The sequence below is a fragment of the Stylophora pistillata genome, chromosome 7 (assembly GCF_964205215.1).
Source record: "Stylophora pistillata chromosome 7, jaStyPist1.2, whole genome shotgun sequence".
NCBI lineage: Eukaryota > Metazoa > Cnidaria > Anthozoa > Scleractinia > Pocilloporidae > Stylophora > Stylophora pistillata.
In genome coordinates, this window is record NC_142525.1 from 24227833 (window position 1) to 24251861 (window position 24029).

At 39.5% G+C, this 24029-nt stretch overlaps 1 protein-coding gene across 5 annotated transcripts; it reads right to left on the reverse strand.

Annotated features, from left to right (window-relative positions):
• On the reverse strand, positions 1-23089 carry LOC111334739 (uncharacterized). Of its 5 annotated transcripts, none has more exons than XM_022940549.2 (9): positions 22883-23023; positions 14901-15081; positions 9664-9877; positions 9278-9573; positions 8528-8668; positions 6935-7260; positions 5267-6424; positions 4674-4944; positions 1-1347 (listed from the first exon to the last, which is right to left on the reverse strand). In XM_022940549.2, exons 2-9 carry the CDS (start codon positions 15072-15074, stop codon positions 172-174), a joined length of 3756 nt encoding a protein of 1251 aa, XP_022796284.2. In that variant the 5' UTR covers positions 15075-15081; positions 22883-23023; the 3' UTR covers positions 1-171. The 5 variants fall into 5 exon arrangements, with proteins under 5 accessions (XP_022796284.2, XP_088583088.1, XP_022796285.2 ...); XM_088726962.1 differs by lacking the exon at positions 22883-23023 and adding an exon at positions 21262-21490; XM_022940551.2 differs by lacking the exon at positions 1-1347 and adding an exon at positions 2229-3585 and having other exon boundaries at positions 22883-23028.
• Between the last annotated feature and the right edge of the window lie 940 nt (positions 23090-24029).

Genomic DNA, 24029 nt, shown 5'->3' on the forward strand with positions numbered 1-24029 from the left:
TTGGGTTGCCTCTGGTAAAGGAACATGTTTCACAGCCAATCCGCTGGATGCTTTTTCCTCTATGTGCTGACTAAGGCTTTCAAGTTCTTGTAAGCATTGTAGAGCGGTCAGGCGTTGACTTGGCTCGCTCTCCCAACATTTCTTCATGACAAGCTCTCAGTCTCTAAGGGCTTAATAAGTTACTTCTTTGTGTCTCGGGGGCAGGGCTTTATTTCCTGTGACCGTGTCTTTCGTAGAATAGAAAGATGAATCGGGGATAACTTCTGGTTTCAAAGTAGTCGGGCTGCTTTCAGCGGTTGATTGAATTTTAGTTGCCTTCTCAATTGTCATAGACGATCTTTCTGGCTTGGGTTTTATTGGTGGCGGTGTTCGCTGTTGTTTTGGTTTAGTAATTGGGTCGGGATTCAACGTAATCGGACTGCTTTCAGCGGTTGATTGACTTTGCGTTGCCTCTGGTAACGGAACATGTTTCACAGCCAATCCGTTGGGTGCTTTTTCCTCTATGTGCTGGTTGAGGCTTTCAAGTTCTTGTAGGCATTGTAGAGCGGTCAGGCGTTGACTTGGCTCGCTCTCCCAACATTTCTTCATGACAAGCTCCCAGTCTCTAAGGGCTTTATAAGTTCCTTCTATGTGTCTCGGGCGCAGGGCTTTACTTCCAGTGACCGTGTCTCTCGTAGACTGGAAAGGTGAATGGGGGATAACTTCTGATTTAAAAGTAATCGGGCTGCTTTCAGCGGTTGACTGACTTTTAGTTGCCTCCTCAATTGTCACAGACGATCTTTCTGGCTTGGGTTTTATTGGTGGTGGTGTTCGCTGTTGTTTCGGTTTAGTAATTGGGTCGGGATTCAACGTAATCGGACTGCTTTCAGCGGTTGATTGACTTTGGGTTGCCTCTGGTAACGGAACATGTTTCACAGCCAATCCGCTGGGTGCTTTTTTCTCTATACGCTGACGGAGGTCGCCAAGTTCTTGTAAGCATTCTAAAGCGGTCAGTCGTTGACTTGGCTCACCCTCCCAACACGTCTTCATGACAAGCTCCCATTTACTCCAGGGTTTATAAGTTCCTTTAATGTGTCTCGGGCGCAGGGCTTTGATTTCTGTGACCTTGTCTTTCGTAAGCTGAAATGGTGAGTGGGGAATAACGTCTGGTTGAAATGCTGTCTCAGCATACCACATCTCCCAAAGAATCACACCAAAACTATACATGTCGGCCTCGGTGTTGTAAGTTTTACCTGCCAGGACCTCGGGGGCAAGGTAAGTCAGCATACTTCGAAACGTACCCGTCATTTCTTTTTCGTGCTTGGCTATACCAACTTCGATTAGTTTCACTTTGTTGTCATCTGTCAACTTAAAAAATCGGCAAGAATAAAGTTTAATTCTAAACCTGATAGAATCGAATATATTTTCCACAAGGTACGCCGAAAATTTCTTTTAAACAATAGTCTTGATAATTTTTGATATTATCTCTATGCAATTAGGGCACAATAATTGGAGATTGTAGGTTGATTTTTATTAACATAGCAAACACGAGCTAGTCTAACCATGGGAAAGTTTAGGAGGACCTTTTGATGAACGTTGAATACCACTTTTTCACTTAGTCAAAAAAATATTCTGGAAGCAAGTTGCTCTCATAATGATCTTGCGAAACTATCATGCGACCATATTCCTCAGATAAAGAGTAAGGCTAGTTTTCGACCACCAAAATGAATCCATACTTGGTTTAAGCAATATGATCCTTTAAGCGAAATGATCCTTTTTATAGGCATAGACTTGTACGCTAGCGTACTCGTTCGACTCTTGTTGATTTTATATTTATGTTTTTAAAAATCTGAGCACCGGTAGGCCATAGGGTAGGCCATAAGGTAAGCCACAGTTTAGGGCACAGGGTAGGCCATAGGGTAGGCCGCAGGGTAGGCCATAGGGTAGGCCATAAGGTAAGCCACAGGTTAGGCCACATGGTAGGACATGGCCTACACCATGGCCTTGGTTATGGCCTTCCTCACGTTTTGTGTACGCCCACAGTATCCCCTAAAATACGCAGCTACATCCGAATTCAAGTTATAAACTGTTCCAAATTTGCCGGTAATTTCGGTAATATGTAAAAAGTCGAGTGACGTTCAGCGTAACATTCTCTTCTCTGATAAACAACCCTGTGGCCTCGATTGCATGCGAATCTGGGGAGCCGCGGGCGGGAGGGGGGGGGGGCAGTGACTGGAGACCACCACAATCTGTGACCAGTTCTTCTATCTTTGCAGCACAGTCTTGTTTTTCGGTGCCGCTGAATCGTCACTCAGAATGAATGACCTAAATTCCTACAGACTCGCACCTGGAAAGAAATCCTTGGAATCCTTGGGCCTTCGGACAATAAAAACAGACTTACAGACATTCTACAGTATTAGTAAGTGCACTGAGCTGTTCATTTGCGATTATTTTGGAATTCATTGTGGATAAATACGAATGCAAATTACTGAAAGCAGCGCCGTACAGGTATGTGAAAACCTTACATTTCCACTTCACTTTATTTTTTTCCTGCGATAACAGCTATGTTTATTTTTACGGAAAATGGTGCTCTCATATACGGTTCTTGAGTGTGTGCAACTCCTGATTTTTTGTCTCAGTACGGAGAAATAGCAATTTAAAAAGTACCAATTTACCGCTTAGTCAAGTAGCGGCATATTAGACGTGACGATAGTGTTTACATGTATCAAGGTACTCTACCTTTGTGATCACACTTGGAAATTTAATGTATTAAACTGTTATATATTCCAGAATAGCTCTCGTATCGAATCATTTTCGACAGCGTGAGATCTTAATAAAGATTGCTCATTTTGTGTACACAAATAATGTCAATTTCACGATTCGACCTACGCGCGAAAAATTGTTCAAAAATAAAAAAATCTTTGGAAATCTGAGGGAAACCACTTTGGTTCCGAAGATAGGCAATGGTTTCCTTATTCACATGCAAAGTTTAAGGCAAGATTTACTTTTGAACCAATTTCGAGTGGTCGGAAATTACAGAGGCACGCTCTTAATACTATTATTATATAGCTTAGGCTTGTGAGACTAGCCCAAGACAGACGGGAGTGGAGAGCTTTTGTTGCTGCCCTACATGCCAGGAAGCATGATGAATAAGATTGATAGATTAGGCTTATGACCCATATAACGCGCGCTTTGATAGGCTAAGGGCAGGATCAGATCAAAGCATTTCACAGCGGTAATTCCCACGGACAGATTATGGATTATGCAAATTAAAAAGAACACAAAATGTCAGAACACTATCACGGCGGTTCTTCTCGCTTTTTAAAAATTCAAGCGCATGAAAACGATAGAGGGTGATTAACAGTCAGAGGGATTAGAATCAATTTATCTGCAAAACCACAGTTTTGATTTACCTGTGAGATTGTGCTGGAAGGGACGAAGTAAACAAACAAGAATACATTGAAGCTCGCATCTAATACAAGAGACCGTAACAAACTCGCATCAGAAAGGTATCGTTGACATGATGACATTTCATGAAACTTTTCCTACGTCAATTTTGTAATGAGGCCGTTTTGACTTGCCAGCTGGTCACCCTGGGAGCCACAACTGGAGAAAAATCACAGGCAAAGTTTTCCTTGTCGTATATCAAGCTTAAATAGCTAATCACCATCGCGGTAGATCTGTTATGTCTTTTAACACAAAAAATTAGTAGTTCTCATCATTCTCTATCAAGCAACCAAACTTAAATAATCAATCACTTGCTATTAATTTCACGGATCGAAGATAAATCACAAACATAAGAAGAAAAAACTAAACAGTTTTCCATCAGTAGTAGAAGTATTCTATTATAATAATAATTGAAAAGTTGCTAGTTTATTAATCCACAAAACTTAATTAAGGGTTAATTTGGATAGTTTGAGATTAATTTTTGAGATTAATTTTTGAGGTTAATTTGGATAGTTTGAGCCTCAAACTATCCAAATTCATCCTTAATTGGAGAGTTTTCAAAAATTAAAGAATAATAGCTTGACTGACCAACGCCCTTTTACCTGATTAACCATGTAATTAATGAGTAAGAGGACTACATGCTTGTCCAATTTTGGAAATAGTCGGATTCAAAATTCTCCTCAGGCAGCCAAATTGGACCTGTGCTCAAACGTTCCGGAAATATCTGATTTGAATACCATATGATTCAATAAATAGGTTCTTTGACCTGAAGCATATTGTAAAGGAATTTTTAGTGTGTTTGCCATTTCCCATACTAGCTCATGTTCGAACTTAAGTGCTATAGAATCTGCAAATCATCCGCGACAAATCTTTATACCCGAGATTGTGTTTCCATGAATGCGCTTCGCAGAAAAAAAAATAAGAATTGAAATTTTGTCAGGTTATAAGAAATCTTCTTTATCCTCGTGATGATGGACGGTGATACTAAGCTAACTCCGATTTCGAGGCGCCCTTACCCTGTTGGAAGAGAATTATATTTACTTAATGAGCTTTTTCGGTTTCTTTCTTTGTCGATAAGAAACATTGATATTTCCATATTTAGGTGAAAGCATGGCTTTCATTCAAGACAGGTTAGTGGAAAGGCTGGCTAACCCTTCGGTTGATACTCTAAGGTTGTTAGAGATCACAGTGTATCAGGCAAACGCGGTTGCATTCATCTTGGCCAGCATAAGAAAAGTTTTACTCACCAGTAAATTGTCCAGATTTAGATCTCGATGAACGTATCCTTGTTGATGAAAGTAGTTTAAGGCATCAAGAATCTGTTCAGCCCAGAGTAACACATTCATCCTAGCAGTTTCGTCTTTGGAGAGCGCAGGAGCATTTTCAGGTTGGGACATGATTCGAGTTTTAAGCGAACATTTGCAGAGCTCTAAGACAATAATCACTTTTGTCCAAGATGGTGGAGATTGGAAAAGATGCGTTCCAAAGAACTTTATGATGTTTGGGTGACTGAGGCATCTAAATTATAGAAGAAAAAAGGGAAAAAAATAAATGTACGATTCAAGGTTCATGTTCTAATTAGTATAAATGAACATAAAATTTTATTTAGATTGCACGTGTTTTTTGTAATTGTACTCCTGAAACCAACTTTTTTACTTGGAATAAATTGTGAGTTCTCTTTCGTCATTGTAGACCACATCGATTAGAAAGTTACACTTACGGCTTATTCTTTCCGCTGTTAACCTTCAGCTGCTATTTGCCTTTTCAACAACATGCATTTGGATTTCTTCTTTGGTGTTTAACTTCTGTTGTTATATTTTAGACATTACAGAAAGCCTACCTCAGAGCATATTCTTCCTCAATAAAATGCGATATGTTGTTGCTTCTAATTGGGTTGTTGTAGACTTTTAGTGCCACTTCAACTTCTGGCTGTCCTTTCCTTAAAAGAGCACCACTATACACTGTAGAAAAAGTTCCCCTTCCAACGATAGATTTGTCATCTTGGTTCCACTGTAGTTCCTTGTTTGAGAACTTTGATGTTCTTAAAAAGTTGACTTCATAAACTGTTACTTCACGCTTTAAGACTTCTAAACGCGAACGTACGGGTTCATAGACTTCTTTTATTTCGAATGTGCTTCTGACGTTCGCTTCGTATAGCTGACTATATATCTGCTTATCACCTTCTCTCAGTCGTGATATCTTGGCTTTGATGTTCTTCAAGAACTGGACAGCATCCTTCAACTGATCATTTATGAACGGAAGCAGACTTTCTTCATTGGCAATGAGTCCAAGACACTTCTGGGATTTTTTTTTCATGTAGGAAACAAGATCGAGTTTGAATTTTTCAAGCTTCCTTTTGTTTTTAAAGTTCTTTTTAAGTTTTTCAGCCAAATTATAGATGAACGGAGTGCCAAGTACCACCGAGGTCAGACCTTGTCTGAACCACACTGGGGCGTTGCCTTGCACCGGGAGTCGTCTTCGCAATGATGCATATCTCTTGAAAGGGTCAAAGCTAAGGTTTTCCTGCTCTGGTCTTCCTACCTCTTCTTGTAGGTTTCTGATGTCTACCTCCATAATGTCATATTTAGCGGCGCAATGTTTGATAAGGGCAACTTGGGTTCTCGCAAAATGATGTTCGTCCTCTTCCCATTTCTGCACAAACGCACGGGCTCTTTCAGAGATACATTTCAATGCTTCACTTTTCGTTTCTTCCCAGGTTGCTTTATCCTCAGGCAGGTCAGATGAGGACCATGCGCAGAATCTTCTGGTAGTGTCTTCGGATTTGAAGTAATTGGCAAGATCGTTGATAACTTCTTTGATCGCTTGTAGTTGGCTTTCACTGAGCTCGTTGAAAAGTTGATCTTGTGATTTTTCCAGTCCGGCCATCCTATCCATCACTTTTTGCATCCTCTCTTCTCTTTCGTTGTTTGACAGGGTCGTCGAATTCAACAGGATCCCGACTTGCTCAGATGTACGAAACAGGAAATCGCCCAACCACCTGAGAATTTTCCAAAAGAGCTTTATTCAGTCAGACTTGCAGCGCTGTTTGATACATTATCAAACAGTTAAGTATCACAACCGATCTTGATAAAGGTCGGTACACTATAGATCATTATTGCCCCTGAACAAAATTTTCTGCCAAGCCACTTTCTGTGTCACATCCACCTATTTCGAGATTTCCCCCACCCCGTCCCTTGGCGTGAATATGTGAATAGTTAAATTGTATTTTTTCAAATCAGATGAGGAAGAAAGGAATAGAGTGGGTCCGTGCATAACATTAACAAATCACCCAGTGCTTTGGCTTGGTCATAGTGGTCAAAATAGTGTGAACTCACGAGGCGCAGCCGGGTAAATCCACAAATTGCCCAGTCAGATTGCGACATTACTGCTAATTGTGGTAATAAAAGACATGAAAGAAGGAAAAGAAAGAATTGTAAGAGTGAAATGGTAAGGTTATAGAATCAGGCATCATTAAGAGACTTTCATTGTAAACCACGTTTGAGCTCACTTGTAGTAGATTTGTAGACTGTCATTCAGATAGGATTCTAGAAGACGGATAATCCCATTCATCAGCTTATCAAATTCGTCCGCGATGAGGCCATACGACTGTGCGAGCTGAACTCGCTTGCACGACATGTAAACGATTTGTGACTCGTCCAGCTCACCCATCTTCCTAGTCAGTGCCTCGAGCTGTGAATTCTTTACATCCTCGGCTTCTTTAGAGGGGATTTCATCCCAAAAGTTGGCAACAAACAAAGCACTTTTGGTGAATAGTCTGTGGTCCATACTTTCATTCACCTTATGGGCTTTCACTTTTTGGAGTAAGGACAATAGCTGTTAGGAGGCAAAGATATCTAACATTAATTACTTTCGTATGATGCACGATCCTTCGCAGTAGATAGCGCTTTTTATGCAATAGCGAAAATCAGACCTGAAAAAAATCAGGCCTGTACGGGATTCGAACCACCGACCTCTGCGATAATAGTGCAGCGCTCTACCAATTGAGCTAACAAGCCAACTGGGAGCAGGTCGTTGAGTTGATTCGTAATAAACCCGTGATGATAAATCAGGTACAATGAATATATGAAGTTCATATATTTTATTACGAATCAACTTAACGGCCTGCTCCCAGTTGGCTTGTTAGCTCAATTGGTAGAGTGCTGCACTAGTATCGCAGAGGTCAGTGGTTCGAATCCCGTACATGCCTGATCTTTTTCAGGTCTGATTTTTGCTATTGCATAAATAGCGCTATCTACTGCGAAGGATCGTGTATCATAAGTATTCAATACCGCAGTTCAAAATATATGAACTTCATATATTCATTGTATCTAATTAATTGCTTTTTAGAGAAGGTCCTGGAAACCACATGTCGGGATCAGGTTCTCTGCTGCTAAGTCTAATTAAACCGCATAAAGGTAATGAAGTAGGAGACGCAATGGTCGAACGGTTAGGAACCAGTTACACTTTATCGTTTGGGGATAAGGAATAGAGGATTTGTTCGGGGGAGGGAGTCACATGGTGTTAAAGTGAAAGAGAGAGGGGATCAGTCGCCGTCATTCCTGCCAACAGAGTATAAATTAAAAGGAGAGCTACAGAAAATTGACAACCCTCTTATTGCCAGTGAGAGGGGTGAGGGGGAAGGGATCAAATAATACTATAGAACCTAATGGGAGATCAGATAAATTCTAATCCTTCCATTAAACTAATTGATCTCGGGGTTGCGGAGGTACGGGTTCGAGACCTGGCGGGGTCATTGTGTTTTAGACTTGAGGCTTTCAGTGCCTCACTCCACCTAATAGTATTAACGGATATCAACGTATCAGGAAGGAAGCCCGATGAAATGTTGGGCATCCTCAGCTTGTGATGGTTTCATTCAGGAGGGAGTAGTAAGACTCCTAGTCACTTCATGCTATGAAACGAGATATGCATGAGCCACTTGGCTCTGTTCTTATCATGGATGAGGCAAAACACAAAAATGAAAATAATAAACAAATCAAATGAAAACGCCGCGTGAGGTAACAGTAAAGAAAGGCAAACACACAAGAACTAAAAATATAGAGAGCTGGGCCTGAAGAAATAGCCATGCTGCCTTCAAACTTACTCTGTCCTTCTTAACTCCTCCAGCATTGGTACTTTTTATAACATACATAAAGCAGAATGCATTTGCTAGGTAATCATGCACACATTGATCCATAGCCTGGCTTTCCCCAACTCCAGGACTGTCGACAATCATGACACCCTCCTATTTGGACCGAAGAAATACCTTTTTAGTCTGTATCTACCAATTAATCGGTAACAAAAAAATGCATCAAATATTAGATTGGTACAACTTTGTTTTAAACTGTAGGGATTGTTTTGTTTTGTTTTTATTTAGTTTATCACGCATGCCTTACTCAATCGACGGGATGCGAAAATAAGGCTGTAGGAGGAATTTCGAAAACTAGAAGTCAGAAAACTGAAAATTAAATCACAGTGGAATGATGAATCACTTATGCGGTAGTTTCACGCATTCTACGAACGCACATTTTGATCATTGCTTGTATTTTTGCGACCCGCTATGGTGTTGGGGAAAATAATACGCCACATGCAAAACATCCACCCTTATTGTATACTAAATCCGCGAGTAAAGTTTGAATATTTTCAAAGTGCTCCGTAATAAAATCTGTTTTGATCAATATAAAACGCCTGATTTTGGTGTTTTTATTTCAACTGTTTCCATATTCCCTTCTAAACGATTCAGACGGTTAACTTCATGAAGCTCCAAAAAGAAAAAAGTAACGTAAAAAAACGATCAATAACTAGAAGTGATTAACAAAAGCATTTCGGGATAATATTGATCCCTCTCGTTTACCTTGAGCAATTGATGCGGCCAAAACACCTCTACCTTCTTGTAAGGAGCTCTCTCTCGTCCATCTTGAGTTTTCGAGGAAGCAAATTCTGCTATTTTCTCTTTGAAACTCGAAGGATCTCCAAGCTCCCACAAAGTCGGCGGATTTTTCTCTTCGTTTTCAAAGTGTGCGAGAATGGCAGGTTTCTTGCCATATTTTAACTCACATATTGTTGAAGTGCAATGGAGAACTTTAGAAGATAGAAGATCTTCTCCAAGAATGAGATTGATGATGCTACTGTTTCCTGCGCTGGTTTCACCTGTTTTTCAAACGTGATCTTGATTAGTTGGTTCTTAAAGCTTGATGAAATCTGAGGTAATCGCAGTTTAGAGGAGGGATAAATGCTTACCTACAACAAGGATAATATATTGATCTTTTGGTTTGATTCTCTCGATATTATTATCCAGAGTTGCTTTAAAGTCCTTCACGCTTTCTCCGAGGACTTTGAGAGTTGTGTCTTCATTCAGCTGGTCGAGGAAACCTTTCGTTTCTTTATATAGGCTGCACAACTTGTCACGTTTTTGCTTGTCTTTCCTGAATGCTTCTGATAGAACTTGGAATGGCTAGGAAAACAAATAAGAGTCTTCAGGCTTTTGCAGCTATATTTCGCGAAAAAAAGGTAGTAAGACAGGTAAAAGAGATTTCTGGCTAAAGGCAATAGGTAGTACAAGAGAACAAAAAGAAGAAGGTATGTATCAAATCACTTTTGTCTAATACGATGATTTTGCCAAGGCTTTCTCCTTTCTTTCCTGTATATTTAACAATTATTCGCCTAAGGCGAGGTGAATATCGTCTAATCGACAATATTCACCGAACCTGAGGCGAATAATTGTTTTAATATAATTTTAGAGCTGAACAACAGAGAAATTTCTAAAATCATAACATTTTTTAGTAACATTTATTAGCATTTTATTTTAACATTTTATATAAACCGCGTGGAGCGGTTTATACAGCGTCATATAAGGAACCGCTCGACCAATCAGATTTTTGGAAACTCTTTGCTCAGCTCTGAAATTATACTAAATATATATATATATATATATATATATGTATACATATAGTGCATAGCTCACTAGGCTCTTCTAGTTTGAGCACTCTGGCATGGCTTAGACGATACCTCAAGTGTGGGATCGTTTGGGGATCCATATCGGCTCTCCCCATCCTTGCATCAGCACTGCACTGATGAGACCCAGAAGGCCGAAACAGTATTGTCTGCAGTTAGTTATATATATATATATATCTATCTATATATATATATATATATATATATATATATATATATATAGATAGATAGATAGAAGCTCTATCTATCTAGATAGATAGAAGCTCATCACCTTAGTTGTGATTTGAGCACTCTCGCATGGCAACGTGTCTGCACTTGGTCCCACAAGTGAAGCGCCCAGGCAATGGTTTATTCCAGAGCTTGGCCCAGTGTCTGCACTGCACTGATGAGACCCACATAGGTCGAAACAGTGTGCACTGTCTGCAGTTATATATATATATATATATATATATATATATATATATATATATATACATATATATTTATATATAACCAAAATAGCGGAATGAGATCATCATCTACTAAAAACTGCTCGATAGCAGGGCTAGGGCTGTGGATAATTATACTTCAAGATCTAGGCTACTTGAACTTTTACTGCAACTCTGAGTTTCATGCCTCTTGCGAAGCAATCGTCAGGCAACTGCCAGAAATAACGGTTACAATCCACCGAAATTTAAAAGACAGAACAATGTGTACATGCGCGCGCAAGATACTACACGCGCGATCGTAACGTTTCGTTATTTAACAGGAATTTCCTGACATGCCTGCAACATGATGTCAGCTCATTTCTCTTGTTTAAGCTCGCTATTTGCGGTTTACAAATGATAAAATATTTCTCCCACAAACACAAATTGCATCTCATAGCTACATTGGAATAAGAACTAGCTTGTTTTACCTTGCGCCACTTAATATTAAACTTAGTGTTCTTGTCCTTAAGACTCCATATATATTTACTAAGTTCAGTAGCATGCCTGTAACGTTCATTCCGGAATGAACACAAGTGGTTCGTGTAACGCATTTTAAACGCGGTGTCACAGAGACCAATGTATGTTTCCTTTGCAGTTTCTGTGGTGACCTCTTCCTGGTAAATTACGCTTTCCATGTTACAGCTTCCATCCATGGGGCATATGTCAGGTTTCCTACAGTTGCAGCTTTTCCTAGCTTGATCATTATTCTTGCGAGTTTCCGGATTTCTGCTTTGTTATGGTTAGATATGACAGTTGTAATGCTTCCCATGCAGCTGTAGCTCAATTTAAGGGTGTTTCGGTTAAAAATTTTGTGAAGAGGATTAGTTTTGGTGAAATGCTTATCAACAAGTGCAAGGAAGCATTTTCCGACGTTAGTTTCTACGTTCTTGCTATATGATGGGTTAAACCATGTAATATTCCACTGCCTATTTCTTGGTGGACGTGGTGCCTGGTTTGATGCGGCTTTGAATGACAGGGTGTAGCTATACCCACTTTTTTGAGAGCTTCTTGATAAATAGGTTTAGCGCTATCGAAGCATTCCCTGTCGGAAGATATCTCGGAGAGCCTCCTATTGATTGATTCAGGGATGTTATGCAGAATGGATGGCGGGTGGTTGGATTTTTTATGCACGTACAGGGCAATGTTGCCTTCCTTAGTGAAAGGGTAATACTTACCACTTGAGAGGTCAAGCGTGACGTCCAGAAAATTTGGATTTGGTGATGTTAGCCTCAACTGTGATTTTTAAGTCATTGTCGCGGAAGACTTTGCAAAAACCTTTCTTGATATTCTCTATTTCCTGCAGTGTTCCATTGAGGGTAGCCAAACCATCATCTCGGTATAAACCAATATTTTGACCATACTTCTCAGTAAGAATTGATAAGAGAAAGCACCCAACCAGCTCACACGTTTCCACTCCATCGAAGGACCCCATGGTAACATCAAAGAGGTTGCTGGCAGATTTTTTCTCCCATGGGCAATCATCTTTAAATAGTAGAGATCGTTTTGTGTGCACGATTACTTCACGCTCATGGTTGTTGATTGAGCAGTACTTAGAAGCAAAATCTAGTGCTTTCGAAAGCAACTTCTCAGTTATGGAGGGGTAGAATTCACAAACGTCGAAACAGATGAATGAAAGAGAGCTCTTGTTTTCTAAACTAATAAAACAAATTTAAGGACACTGGAGGTGTTTTTCCACTGGTTTACTTTACTGCTGGTGATGATAGCGTTGTTAATTTCATCGAGGATATGCTTACTAATTTTCCCAATTTCAGGCTTAGAAGGATTTATTAAGCGGCATGATGGATTGTCTTGAAAATTGGGTTTATGATCTTTCAACGAGATCAATGCATCTTTCTTAGCCAATTTCTCAATGCGGTTGTCCAACTTCAGTCGCTCAGCAATTCTGGCAGACTGGGAGTCTAACTTGTCAACAAGGTGATCGCTTGACTTTTTGTAGGTCTTGGTAATGTTCTCTTTAAGCAATTTGTCGTATGAGGAAGGATTCATGGTATAGAAAAATTTCTCAGTGAGGCATAAATTGCAACGTTTTGTGGCATTGGAATGTGCTCTAAGGCCTAGCAATAATTTTCTATGAGATCGAATAGTCTTCCCTCTTCTCCTTGAGTTTCCACAGGTACTTGCATGGCTTAGACGATACCACAAAGGTTGGATCGTTTGGGGTGACCATATTGGTTCTCCTCCATCCTAGCATTAGCACTGCACTGATGAGGCCCAGAAGGCCGAAACAGTACTGTCTGCAGTTAGATATAGCTCTTTGGCATACAAAGCTTTGCTTTCATGTCCAAATTGAGCACTCTAACTAGGATGAGTCATTGCTCTGCAATTGCGCATGCTCGCTAGTGTACTCTAGTTTGAGCACTCTGGCATGGCTTAGACGATACCACAAAGGTTGGATCGTTTGGGGTGACCATATTGGTTCTCCTCCATCCTAGCATTAGCACTGCACTGATGAGGCCCAGAAGGCCGAAACAGTACTGTCTGCAGTTAGTTATATATATATATATATATTTATATGTTAAAAAAAAAAAAAATTGGACGACTACATTTTTATCCCTAGAGGCGCGTTTCGTGATCGCTAAAAAAAAAAATATTAAATTGGAAATCGTAAAATCCAAACGCAGAGTTCCTAATACGCTTCAAATTAACACTTGTTGAGCACTTTACAACAACCCGTAATGGAAAAGTTCGATATTGGCTACTCTACGAGGAGTCAGTTCCGTTACCATCACAGAGCGACCATTTGCAACGACTTGTCGAAAAAGCCGAGCAGTTTCTACGAAAGAATGCGCTGGAAATCATACTTCCTCCTCAAACCCGACACGACCAAACCCCCACACGACCAATTCCCTCGAAAGACACATACGGCTTCAATTCTACCAGGAACCCCTCTCCGATCGACGAACTAAAGGAATTTGAAGACACCACGATATGCTCAAGATGATACAATGGACGAAATTTAAGCAAGTGAATAACCCTTTCCTCAACAAGCTGAAATACGATACCGAACGCATCAAAAACGAAACCAAGCTTTTCATCGCCGCTAACAAAACAACGAACTTTTATATACTGGAACCATCCACATACAACACCCTAATTGAACGAAACATCACCAAATCCTACAAAAAAGCAATAAACAAAATAACACGGGCTATCCATTCAGAAAACAAAAACATCGCTACAAAACTGGGCATCGATGACAGGGCGAACACCACAGCTAACAAAGACGCATTCATAACACTGAAAGACCACAAACCGAACGTCGCTAACAAATCTACCTGCCTACTAAGCAACCCCACCAAGTTCGAGATAGCCTACACTATAAATCACCCACGACTAACAAACGAAAAGACAGACAACGGAACAACATACTTTGGTACAACCCGGCCTCCCATTCAACAAAACCGTCAGCGCCAATATCGGACACAGATTCCTTATCCTAGTAGAAAAGCACTTCCCTAAAGGCAACAATCTCGGAAAAATCTTCAACCGAAATACAATCAATAACTGAGGGGAAGGAGAAAGAAGGAGGAGGAGAAGGAATTGAAGAAGAAGAAGAAGAAAAAAGAAGAGTATAAGAAGGAGAAGGACAAGGAGTAGGAGAAGGAGAAGAAGGAAAAGGAGTAAGAAAGTAGACTAGGAGAGGGAGAAGGAGAAGCAGAAGGAGAAGGAGAAGAAGGAAAAGGAGTAAGAAAGAATAGTAAGGGAGGGAGGAGGAGAAGGAAATGGGGAAGGAGAAGGAGAAAGAGAAGGAGAGGCAGGAGGGGGTTAAGTAGAAGAGAAAGAGTCATGAAAAGGGAGGGGAGAACAATCTTTTATCTAAGTGGCATTTATCAGCATATACTTTTCGGATTCTTTGTAGATGCGTTTAATGTACTGTTTCGTGAGAGAAAATCGATAGCTAACAATAAGAATCCGTGTACATATTGAAAATTCCCGACAAAGGTTCGCTGCAGATCTTTAAATTGAGCTACAATATATAAATGATAAATAGGTAATATATGTACTTTACTTTTTTGTGACACGGTAAACACTTACCTGACTTTCTGTACCACCAGAAGTGTTTGAAGGCTTAGATTTGGTCTTTACTTTGTCTTTTAACTCTTCCAGTGTCGTTAGTCCTGCGGCAGAGATTCCAAGTGCATTTACTAATTCTAACATATCACCTATGTCGCTGATTTCATCAATTGTCTTCGTTTCACCTGGTGCCATATTTTTCCTAGATTCAAGGCGATAACCGGTTGATTAGACTAGAAACAGAAATAAACCCCTAGTCATTCATGATATTAGAGACATTTATAATTAGGGAAAAGTCAATCATCAAACGGCTCAGGGGGATCCCATGACTTACTTAATTCTTAATTGCATTGGACTCTCGAAACTAATTGATTTTCTGGCTAAGGCCTATACATGGGCCTAGCCATATTATCTTGCTGTCGATCTGAGTGAGTGTATGACTGTTACTCAGTTTGATTCGTACAACTCGATTTTGATTCGAAACGATTTTCTGCAAATTCCGGAGTATTTCGAATCTTTATCGAGTAGAGTAATTTATTATTGTAACACGCCACCTGCGATCAAAATATGCAGGTTAGGATCTTAATTCACACAGACTGTCACTGCGATTCGGTTTACGTATTTATTCTATCAAAATTAAATTAGAAAATTGACGAAAATCTATGAATAAAGATACTCATGGAATTGCCACATGGATATTACGGATAGTTATCGACCACAACAGCACCGATTTCCTGCTGGCAATGTGCTTTGTATCTTCGCAAGTAAGGTGAGTCGTCTACTTTTACACAATGATTTTTCACTATTTTGCAGCAAGAACCAGGCTCAACTTTCTGTGCATTTACAAAGTATTTGTTTCAAAACATATTTATACGTTTTTTTAATCGTTTGTGTCCTTTACGTGTCAAGAAACCATCGTCCAAATCGAGACATATTTTACGGGGGTCAAACAAAGCCAACAATAGGGCGAAACAATTCCTTCGGGAGTCAAAGAAACCCACTAATTAATGGAACAATACAACTTCGAGAGGCAAACAAACCCAGCAATGGGACAACACAGTTCCTTCGAGAGGCAAAAAAACTTAGCAGTGGTACTAAAACACTCCTTCGGGAGTCCAAACAACTCTATCGGGAATCAAACAAACCCAGTACTGAGGAACAAAATAAACTTGATATGCCATACCTTGTGGATCTTGCCAAAATTAGCCACAGAACGCAAAATTATTTGTGCAAACAATACAAACAATTGCGTATTGCAATAAATGCATTTATGAAAGTTGTGCCTCAGGTTCTAAATATAATTGAGTGTTCAATTTGATTGTAATGCATCTTTAGATAAATAACTGTTAGTGTCTAAGATAAACTCACTGAGTTGTGTTTGAAAGTATAGACATTCTTGATTGTGTTCAAAAGTTAAAAATGGAAGAGTAAGATATAGAGAACCATCAAGAATACTATTGAAAAAAATTTTACATCCACTAAATATTAGACAAATAAGAACGAAATGCAAAAAAATGCTGAGAAAAACAGTACCTTTTTCTTCTGCTTTATATCACATTGCTAGAAATTTTCAGCTTTGGAAAGCAAAATTTTTACAAAAAACAAGTCAGTTTCTATAGTTTCTTTCATAACAAAACTATAAAATCAGCGGCTACATATGTATCTTCACAAAGAATATTAATTTCTAGTCATGTTGAATCAAATCATGACCCCATAATAGCTAATACTGTTGAAATATTTCCTTTAGTGACCCTAAATTTATATTGCGCTATAGAATGTTAAGAGTTAGATTATAAAGACCATTAGATGTTGGTGGTAGAGTCTGAGGTGGCGATTGTTTATTTAAGTCAATATCACACCAGTTATATGGCGATTCAAGTCGTCATGTAGAAATCAGAGTTAGTTGGAGTTAGGCATATGACAGACAATCTTGAACGTTTCATAGAAAAAGTAGTTGATATGCCTTGGTTACAGTCTTATCTGATATGTCTATACAAGGTGATTGGACAGATAACTTTATAACACAAGCAGTTTCTGATGCAATGAATCTGAACACTTACATTATAGAATCAAGTGAAAACTTTAGAGAATTGACATTTAAGTTGAACCTGTGCGTCCTAATTTCTTGGAAAACTCAAAAACTATCAAATAATTCAGGACATTTAGATGAAACGCTTCATGTTTCATCATGCACAGCTTTGTACACTCCAAATTCAATTCAATCTGATAGTGAAACACCTATTAATTTAATTGTGAGCAATGCTTGTACACTTTCTAGTAAAAATAAAGTATGAAAAAATCCTCAAAAACCAACAAAAAGCTGAATACGGGAAACAATATAGAATTTGTACACAATTAACTACCCGAATAAAAAGCAAAACGAAACGAATATCAGAAAAAGTATATACTGAGTAACTCAAATATCATAGAAAAAAGCAAAATGCAATGAGTACTAAAGAAACTATAGGAAAACTTTAAGTGCAACAGAGAAAAAAGCAAAACGTAGTAAATACCAAAAAATTATAGAAAAAACTCATCTACAGAGAAAAAAGCAAAATGTAATGAATACCGACCAAGGAAGCTATAGAACTTCTAATATTTCTTTTGAGTTATTACATAAAAAAATTCCATAAAATAGTGAGTCAAGGGCCACTGTATATATGCGCTTGCTGTGACCAGTTGTGGTATAGGCATAGTGTACTAAATGTTGACAAACTTTGACAGTCCAATACTGACATTAAAACTTGTCTGTGTGATAAAACAAGTGTTGATAACAAAGAGTGGATTTGTAGGATATGTCATCATCATTTGATTAAGAACAAGAGGCCACCATGTGCAGTCGCTTATGGTCTGATATTTCCTGAGAAGTCAGACTTTTTTTACCTTAATGAATTAGAGTGTAGATTATTAGCACCAAGAATCGCATATCAGAAGTTAATGCAAGCACCTAAAGGAAGACAACTTAAGACACAGAGAAATATTATTTATGTACCAGCTAATGTAACTCGTACACTTATTGTGTCACCACGGGTACTAAGCCAAACTGCCACAAATTAATTTAAAAAGAAAGCTTCAGAAACCGGAGTTAAGCGCCGACCTGATGGGCCACTTGGCTCGTAAACAGACTTTACCTACCTCGTAATCTCGACACTTATTACTATAATATTATATTGATGATACTGGGAAAATGTCCAATTTCACGTGCTTTAGCAATGGAATTGAAACCTTGTTTTTTATAGTTTTCATTGTAAATGTTACACCTATTTCAAAACATTATTATATTGCTGGAAATAAAAAGTTGTACATCGCCCTTTTTGAGACGATTAAAAACGGGAATCCCACTTCAACAAAAACTGCATATTGCTGATAACAACTTCAACGGCATTCTTCAGTTGGTTGAAATAAGAAATTCTAGTAATTACATGAAAATGTATTCATCTTAACCCATTTTACACAGCACTAGCCATATACAGGCTTTGACTGCTTTTAATACGATTGACATATTTAGTGGTCGCTTGAGAAGCGATGGCAAAAACACTTTTCTTTGGGAGCTCTGCAAAAATAAAATCGTTTGGGCTTTTGCCTAAGTATCTTTGAGAGTGATATTTGAAATAGATTTCCTCGATCCTGAATTCAACTAAGCAAAACCTATAGTTGTAATTTTATATTTCCTTCAGGAAATTCCATGGGTCAATGTAGCCAATCAAATCCGTCTCGATACCTGTAACGCAACATGAGTGTCATCGACGCTAAGCTGCACTGGGGTAAAAAACTGAGCTCTTTTGATAGCCGCTCAGAGAAGACTTTTTGAAATGAAAAACACCAAGAAATAAACACCATGATTGAATTTTGTACCCGGTTTGCAGTCTGCAATTTTTCGTCAGAAGTGTACAGTTACTACTGGCAGACAAGGTGATGAATGTTTTGGTAATTTCACAATCGACTCAACCGAAGTCATCTTCTAAAAAAATGCATATTGTTTAATACAATAAAAAACCAGAAAGAGAAAAAACAATTTCATTTGGCTTTCACATATGTCTATGTGGAGAGTGATTGTTATTTGACCACAGGATTGGTTTGAACGGTGACATTTTCTGTATCTCCGGACTTCTGAGAAGTCCTAGATACTATGCTACCCAGAGTGCAAGTCCGTCCGTCCGTAACAGTAGAAACCTTCGGATAATTCTCGGAATTCAGTTCGGTCTTCTCCGACATCGTCCGATTTTCGTATCTCGCGTCAGCGATTGTGCTCGCAGTTTTTCGTGTCCTGCAGGTTTTGTGTCGCATCGGCTGCGAACATTTGCACCGCAAAGGAAATATTTCCAAGGCCTCCAAGGCCTGAGCAGATGGCCGCTTGGATCGCTGTGAACGACGAGGAGGCATCTACAGAAAAGGGGGCAACAAGTACCTGGAACTAACACTAAAGATTCTCAATACAGTATATATATATATATATATTTTTGGGGAACAGGCATGGCTGACACAGTGTCGCCGCAATAGCCTGTGATGAGAGCAAAAAAAGGGGGTTCGAATTCAAAATAAACAGGAGCAAAAAGGGCCCCAAATAAAATCCAGAGCAACAAGGGCTCTAAATCAAAATAAACAGGAGCAACAAGGGCTCCAAGTAAAATATAACCAGAGTAACAAGGGGGCTAATTCAAGATAAACAAGAGCAACAAGGGCTCTAAATTAAACTAAACAGGAGCAACAAGGGCCCCAAATAAAATCCAGAGCAACAAGGGCTCTAAATCAAAATAAACAGGAGCAACAAGGGCCCCAAGTAAAATATAACCAGAGTAACAAGGGGGCTAATTCAAGATAAACAAGAGCAACAAGGGCTCTAAATCAAAACAAACAGGAGCAACAAGGGCCCCAAATAAAACCAGAGCAACAAGGGCTCTAAATCAAAATAAACAGGAGCAACAAGGGCCCCAGTAAAATAAAACCAGAGTAACAAGGGGGCTAATTCAAGATAAACAAGAGCAACAAGGGCTCTAATTCAAAATAAACAGGAGCAACAAGGGCCCCAAATAAAACCAGAGCAACAAGGGCTCTAAATCAAAATAAACAGGAGCAACAAGGGCCCCAGTAAAATAAAACCAGAGTAACAAGGGGGCTAATGCAAGATAAACAAGAGCAACAAGGGCCCCAAGTAAAAACCAGAGCAACAAGGGCTCTAAATCAAAATAAACAGGAGAAACAAGGGCCCCAAGTAAAATAAAACCAGAGCAACAAGGGCTCAAATTCAAATTAAACAGGAGCCACAAGGGCCCCAAAGCAAATAAAACCAATGCAACAATGGCAATAATTCAAAATAAGGATGAGCAACAAGGGCCTGAAATAAATAAACCCAGAGCAACAATGGCTCTACTTCAAAATAACAGGAGCAACAAGGGCCTCAACTAAAAGAAAACCAGAGCAGCAATGGCTCTAATTCAAAAGGAAAACAAACAAGAGCAACCAGCGCTCCAAGGGAAATGAAACATGAGCAACACGGGCCCTAATAAATTAAAATTAAACAAACCAGAGTAACAAGGGCTTAAAATTACAAAAATTGTTTCCAACAAGGGCCGAAAATCAAGATTAATAAAATTCAGCACCAGGGCCTTATAAAACAATACCAGAAAAAGAAAGCCGCAAGGTGAGAAATCAAAGCAAGCGAAGGGCCTTCAAGATAGCTCCCCGATAGCTTCGATATAAAGAATATTGGCCTTGAGGGTTTAAGTGAACGCCATCGGATAAGTAAGGACTGACGGTGGGATTACTAAAGCCCTTATGGCGCCAGGAAAAAACGTTGGGACAAGGCTCTAGAACATCGGTGAGATATTGGTTGAGGATCGTTGCCGGCGTGTTGACGAACGGCGCTCGAACACGAGGTATCACCTCGCAAATACCGATGACTCGTACAGAGTACGATTGGAGCAGCAATTGAACCAAATCATCGATCCCTGAACCGACGACCTCGGGACGGTTAGCACCAAGATCCTTAGTGCCTATTTCAAGAATGATGACGTCGGGTTTTAGGGCAGAAACAACACCAAGGTCGTAAAGGCGAAGTTTCTTCACAGTACGACCGCCCACGCCATGCAAGTGAATCACGGCGTCGCCCAAAAGATTAAAATGCTCGGCAGCACGGGCATAAAAATTGGATCTAAGGTCTGAACTCAGCCTTCGAACAAACGAATGGCCTAAAATAAGAACTGTGGGAGGTGAGCTAGCCATAAAACCAAAGAAAGAAAGTCGAAACGAAGAAAGCTGTGAATTCGACCAAGTACATGGGCAAGCAAAATGGAAATAGACCAAACCACAGAAAGCTCGGGACTTATAAAGACAAATCGTCAAAGAGGAAACTGTTTTAAGGGATAAAATTAATAAAACTCACCTCGAATGAAAAACCACGATGACACACCACGTCTTTAACCACCATCAAGATGGAACGGAGTGACGCTCACATGGGAGCCTGGTCACTTGGCAAGCACAAGTATCCTAAAGGGTATTGGGTATAATCCAAATAAATGCCACCCCAAGTCCCAGGCCCCCAAAAGAAATAAAAAGTACACAACGGGGAGAAGAAGCATAAAAATTCTATTTGCAAGCAAATATTTCCTTTTCTGTCGCACTGCTGCGATTATTTGTTCCCCGAGTGATTTCTTATTCAAAAATTGACATGAAAGATAAAAATCGCAATTAGATTAGGCATGCAGAGTTTCACAGTGGATATGCAAATTTGTCCGCGTGCCGGATGAGACCTACTTTCATGGTATCTTTTAATTTTTAATGCTTCTTTGCGGGGATAAAGTTTATTCAGAAAGAATATTAGAAGCATAGATATCAGTGCTGATAGGAAAATATTTTCTGACAGTGATCTGAGTATTTAGCCTGAGGTATTGGTTCCGTGACCGACCATTTGATTGCTTTTCTTTACTGTTAATCCGTAATGGTCATGCCTCAAAAGGTTACGTTGAAAAAATATCGCGATGAAGGAAGTTATTAGGTCTCAGACGTGGGATATCAGCATTAAAAACATGCTGTGCTGTTTAGACATGTGTTATCGCTTAAGAACGTTAAAATATTGCAGCGAGGTTTTCAATCTTCAGTTCAATGCTGAACTAGTGGCCAAACTTAGACCTCATACGCTCCATATCCACCTCGTAGACATGGGCCAAGCATATTTTCTAAGTATTCCAAGTGTCTTGGAAAATGACTTGTAGAGTTATAAATGCTTTCACAAATACGGTCGACTTAGACGAGAAAAGTCCTTATTTTGTGCTCGATGTGCATTCTGCAATGGAAGTTGTACGGATTATTTCGACAACAGAAGGGAATCCCTTCACAATTGATTTATACAAGAATAGCTTCACAGGCAGTCCACCTCTAGGACTACTTGTGGTAACGGAGCATGTATTAATCACGTAAATAAAGTAGATTAAAAACATAATTATAACTAATAGAGAATACAGGCCTCCTTTTATTCTTGCACATCCCCATATAATTTATGCTGTGATGAAAATATCGTGGATGCTGAATTCATTCTGAGTTCTGGCCGGTGAAAGCGAAAGATGAGTGTGTTGTTATCAGCTCTTAGCCCGCGGCGAAAGAAAAACAAAAAATAGAAAAAAGTGGGGGGAACAACTGTTGCTAACGAAATGTTTCTGATCAAAGTAGTTTGACTCAAGTGCTGTTTTCACGTCCAAAGGAGTCGTTTATGGTACTTTATCCCATAATCGCAATCCAACGTCTTGGCAAATAAACATGCAACCATGCGACATGTTTGCAAACGTGTGCTCGACTTAATTCGCATTCCGAACATTTTTTAAGTATTTATGAAAACATCCTGTCTGTTCGACCACTAAAAGCCCAGCCCTTAAAAACGACTACACCTGTATGTATCTTCTTCAGTAACGAATAAAGCCTAATGGTAAGGTTTTCGATTCCACAATTTACTTTGTCGATGCTTTGGTTCCGTTAACAAGCAATAACTCTATCTATGGAGGAAGTCATACCTCGCCTTTGAAACCTTCTGTTTGGAAATGAGATGAATTGGCCTTATGTCGTCCACAGTCCTTTGTGTCCTTATCCACTAAGGGCAAATAAATCATGTAATGTCCTTCTCATCAAACTCTCTCCTTAAAAGATATATCTCGTTGTTTGGTTTAGACGGGCAATCCAGATCGACTAACAGTAATTGCGTTGTCTTTGTGTTCTCGGTAACTGTTCATGCATGCTGAGAGGGGTCAGGGAGTGGGGGTGGAATTTAGCCAGCCTTTCAAGGAGACTAGGACGAAGATTGTTCTCACAAAGGTACAATTTAAGAGCATCTCTGCTCCTACGTCAAAGAACCTCAAAGTACTCCGAAGGTCTAGATAAGAGATTAAGAATTATGGTGAAGGACTGCACCATAGTGCAGGAAAAAACCTCGAGAAAGTTGCCCTTTTTTTCTACTGCTCTGATCCCTTCATTAGTAATTTTTTTTCAAAATGGCTACGCATGGAATACAGAAATAGTTGGAGCTCCCATTCTTAACCACATTGTAAGTGTTCGAGGACAGAACGATGAACTAGAGGTTTCGATTCTCTTACATCAACACACTGCAGACATGGATGTTTCCGTGACAATAATTCGATCAGTATTTAATATGAATCATGTGAAACTTTGTGCAAGACTCCCACCCACACAACTTGAAACTCGCCTAGAGCCATCAAATAACTTGGTGGCAAAGTCCCTCAAAACAGTCGAGTGAAAATACTCCCACGAGAAAGCAAAACAGGAAATGCAAAATGAATCACACCTCCCCCCCCCACCCCCCTCCCCACTTCCCGTGCCATTTTTTCCCAGAAAAAGTCAAGTACGTGTTGTATAAACAAGAGGGACGCCATTTTGATCTGTTTATGCTTTTAAGTTGCATGAGGCAATAAAATAGTGATATCTAGTACTCCATATGGTGGTCCTCCCTTTTCTGATCTGAACCTGCTTCCTAATTTCACCCATTGGGAATTTCTCATCATGGCCGGAAATAAAACAAAAGATACAAGTTCTACTCAGATTTACAGGAGTGTGAACCTGCTTTCATGCTCCTCCACTCACAAAAATCCTGGATATTTTAGTACTGGAAGTTGTGTGGTCAAGAACTTTAGCATCGACAGAACTAAA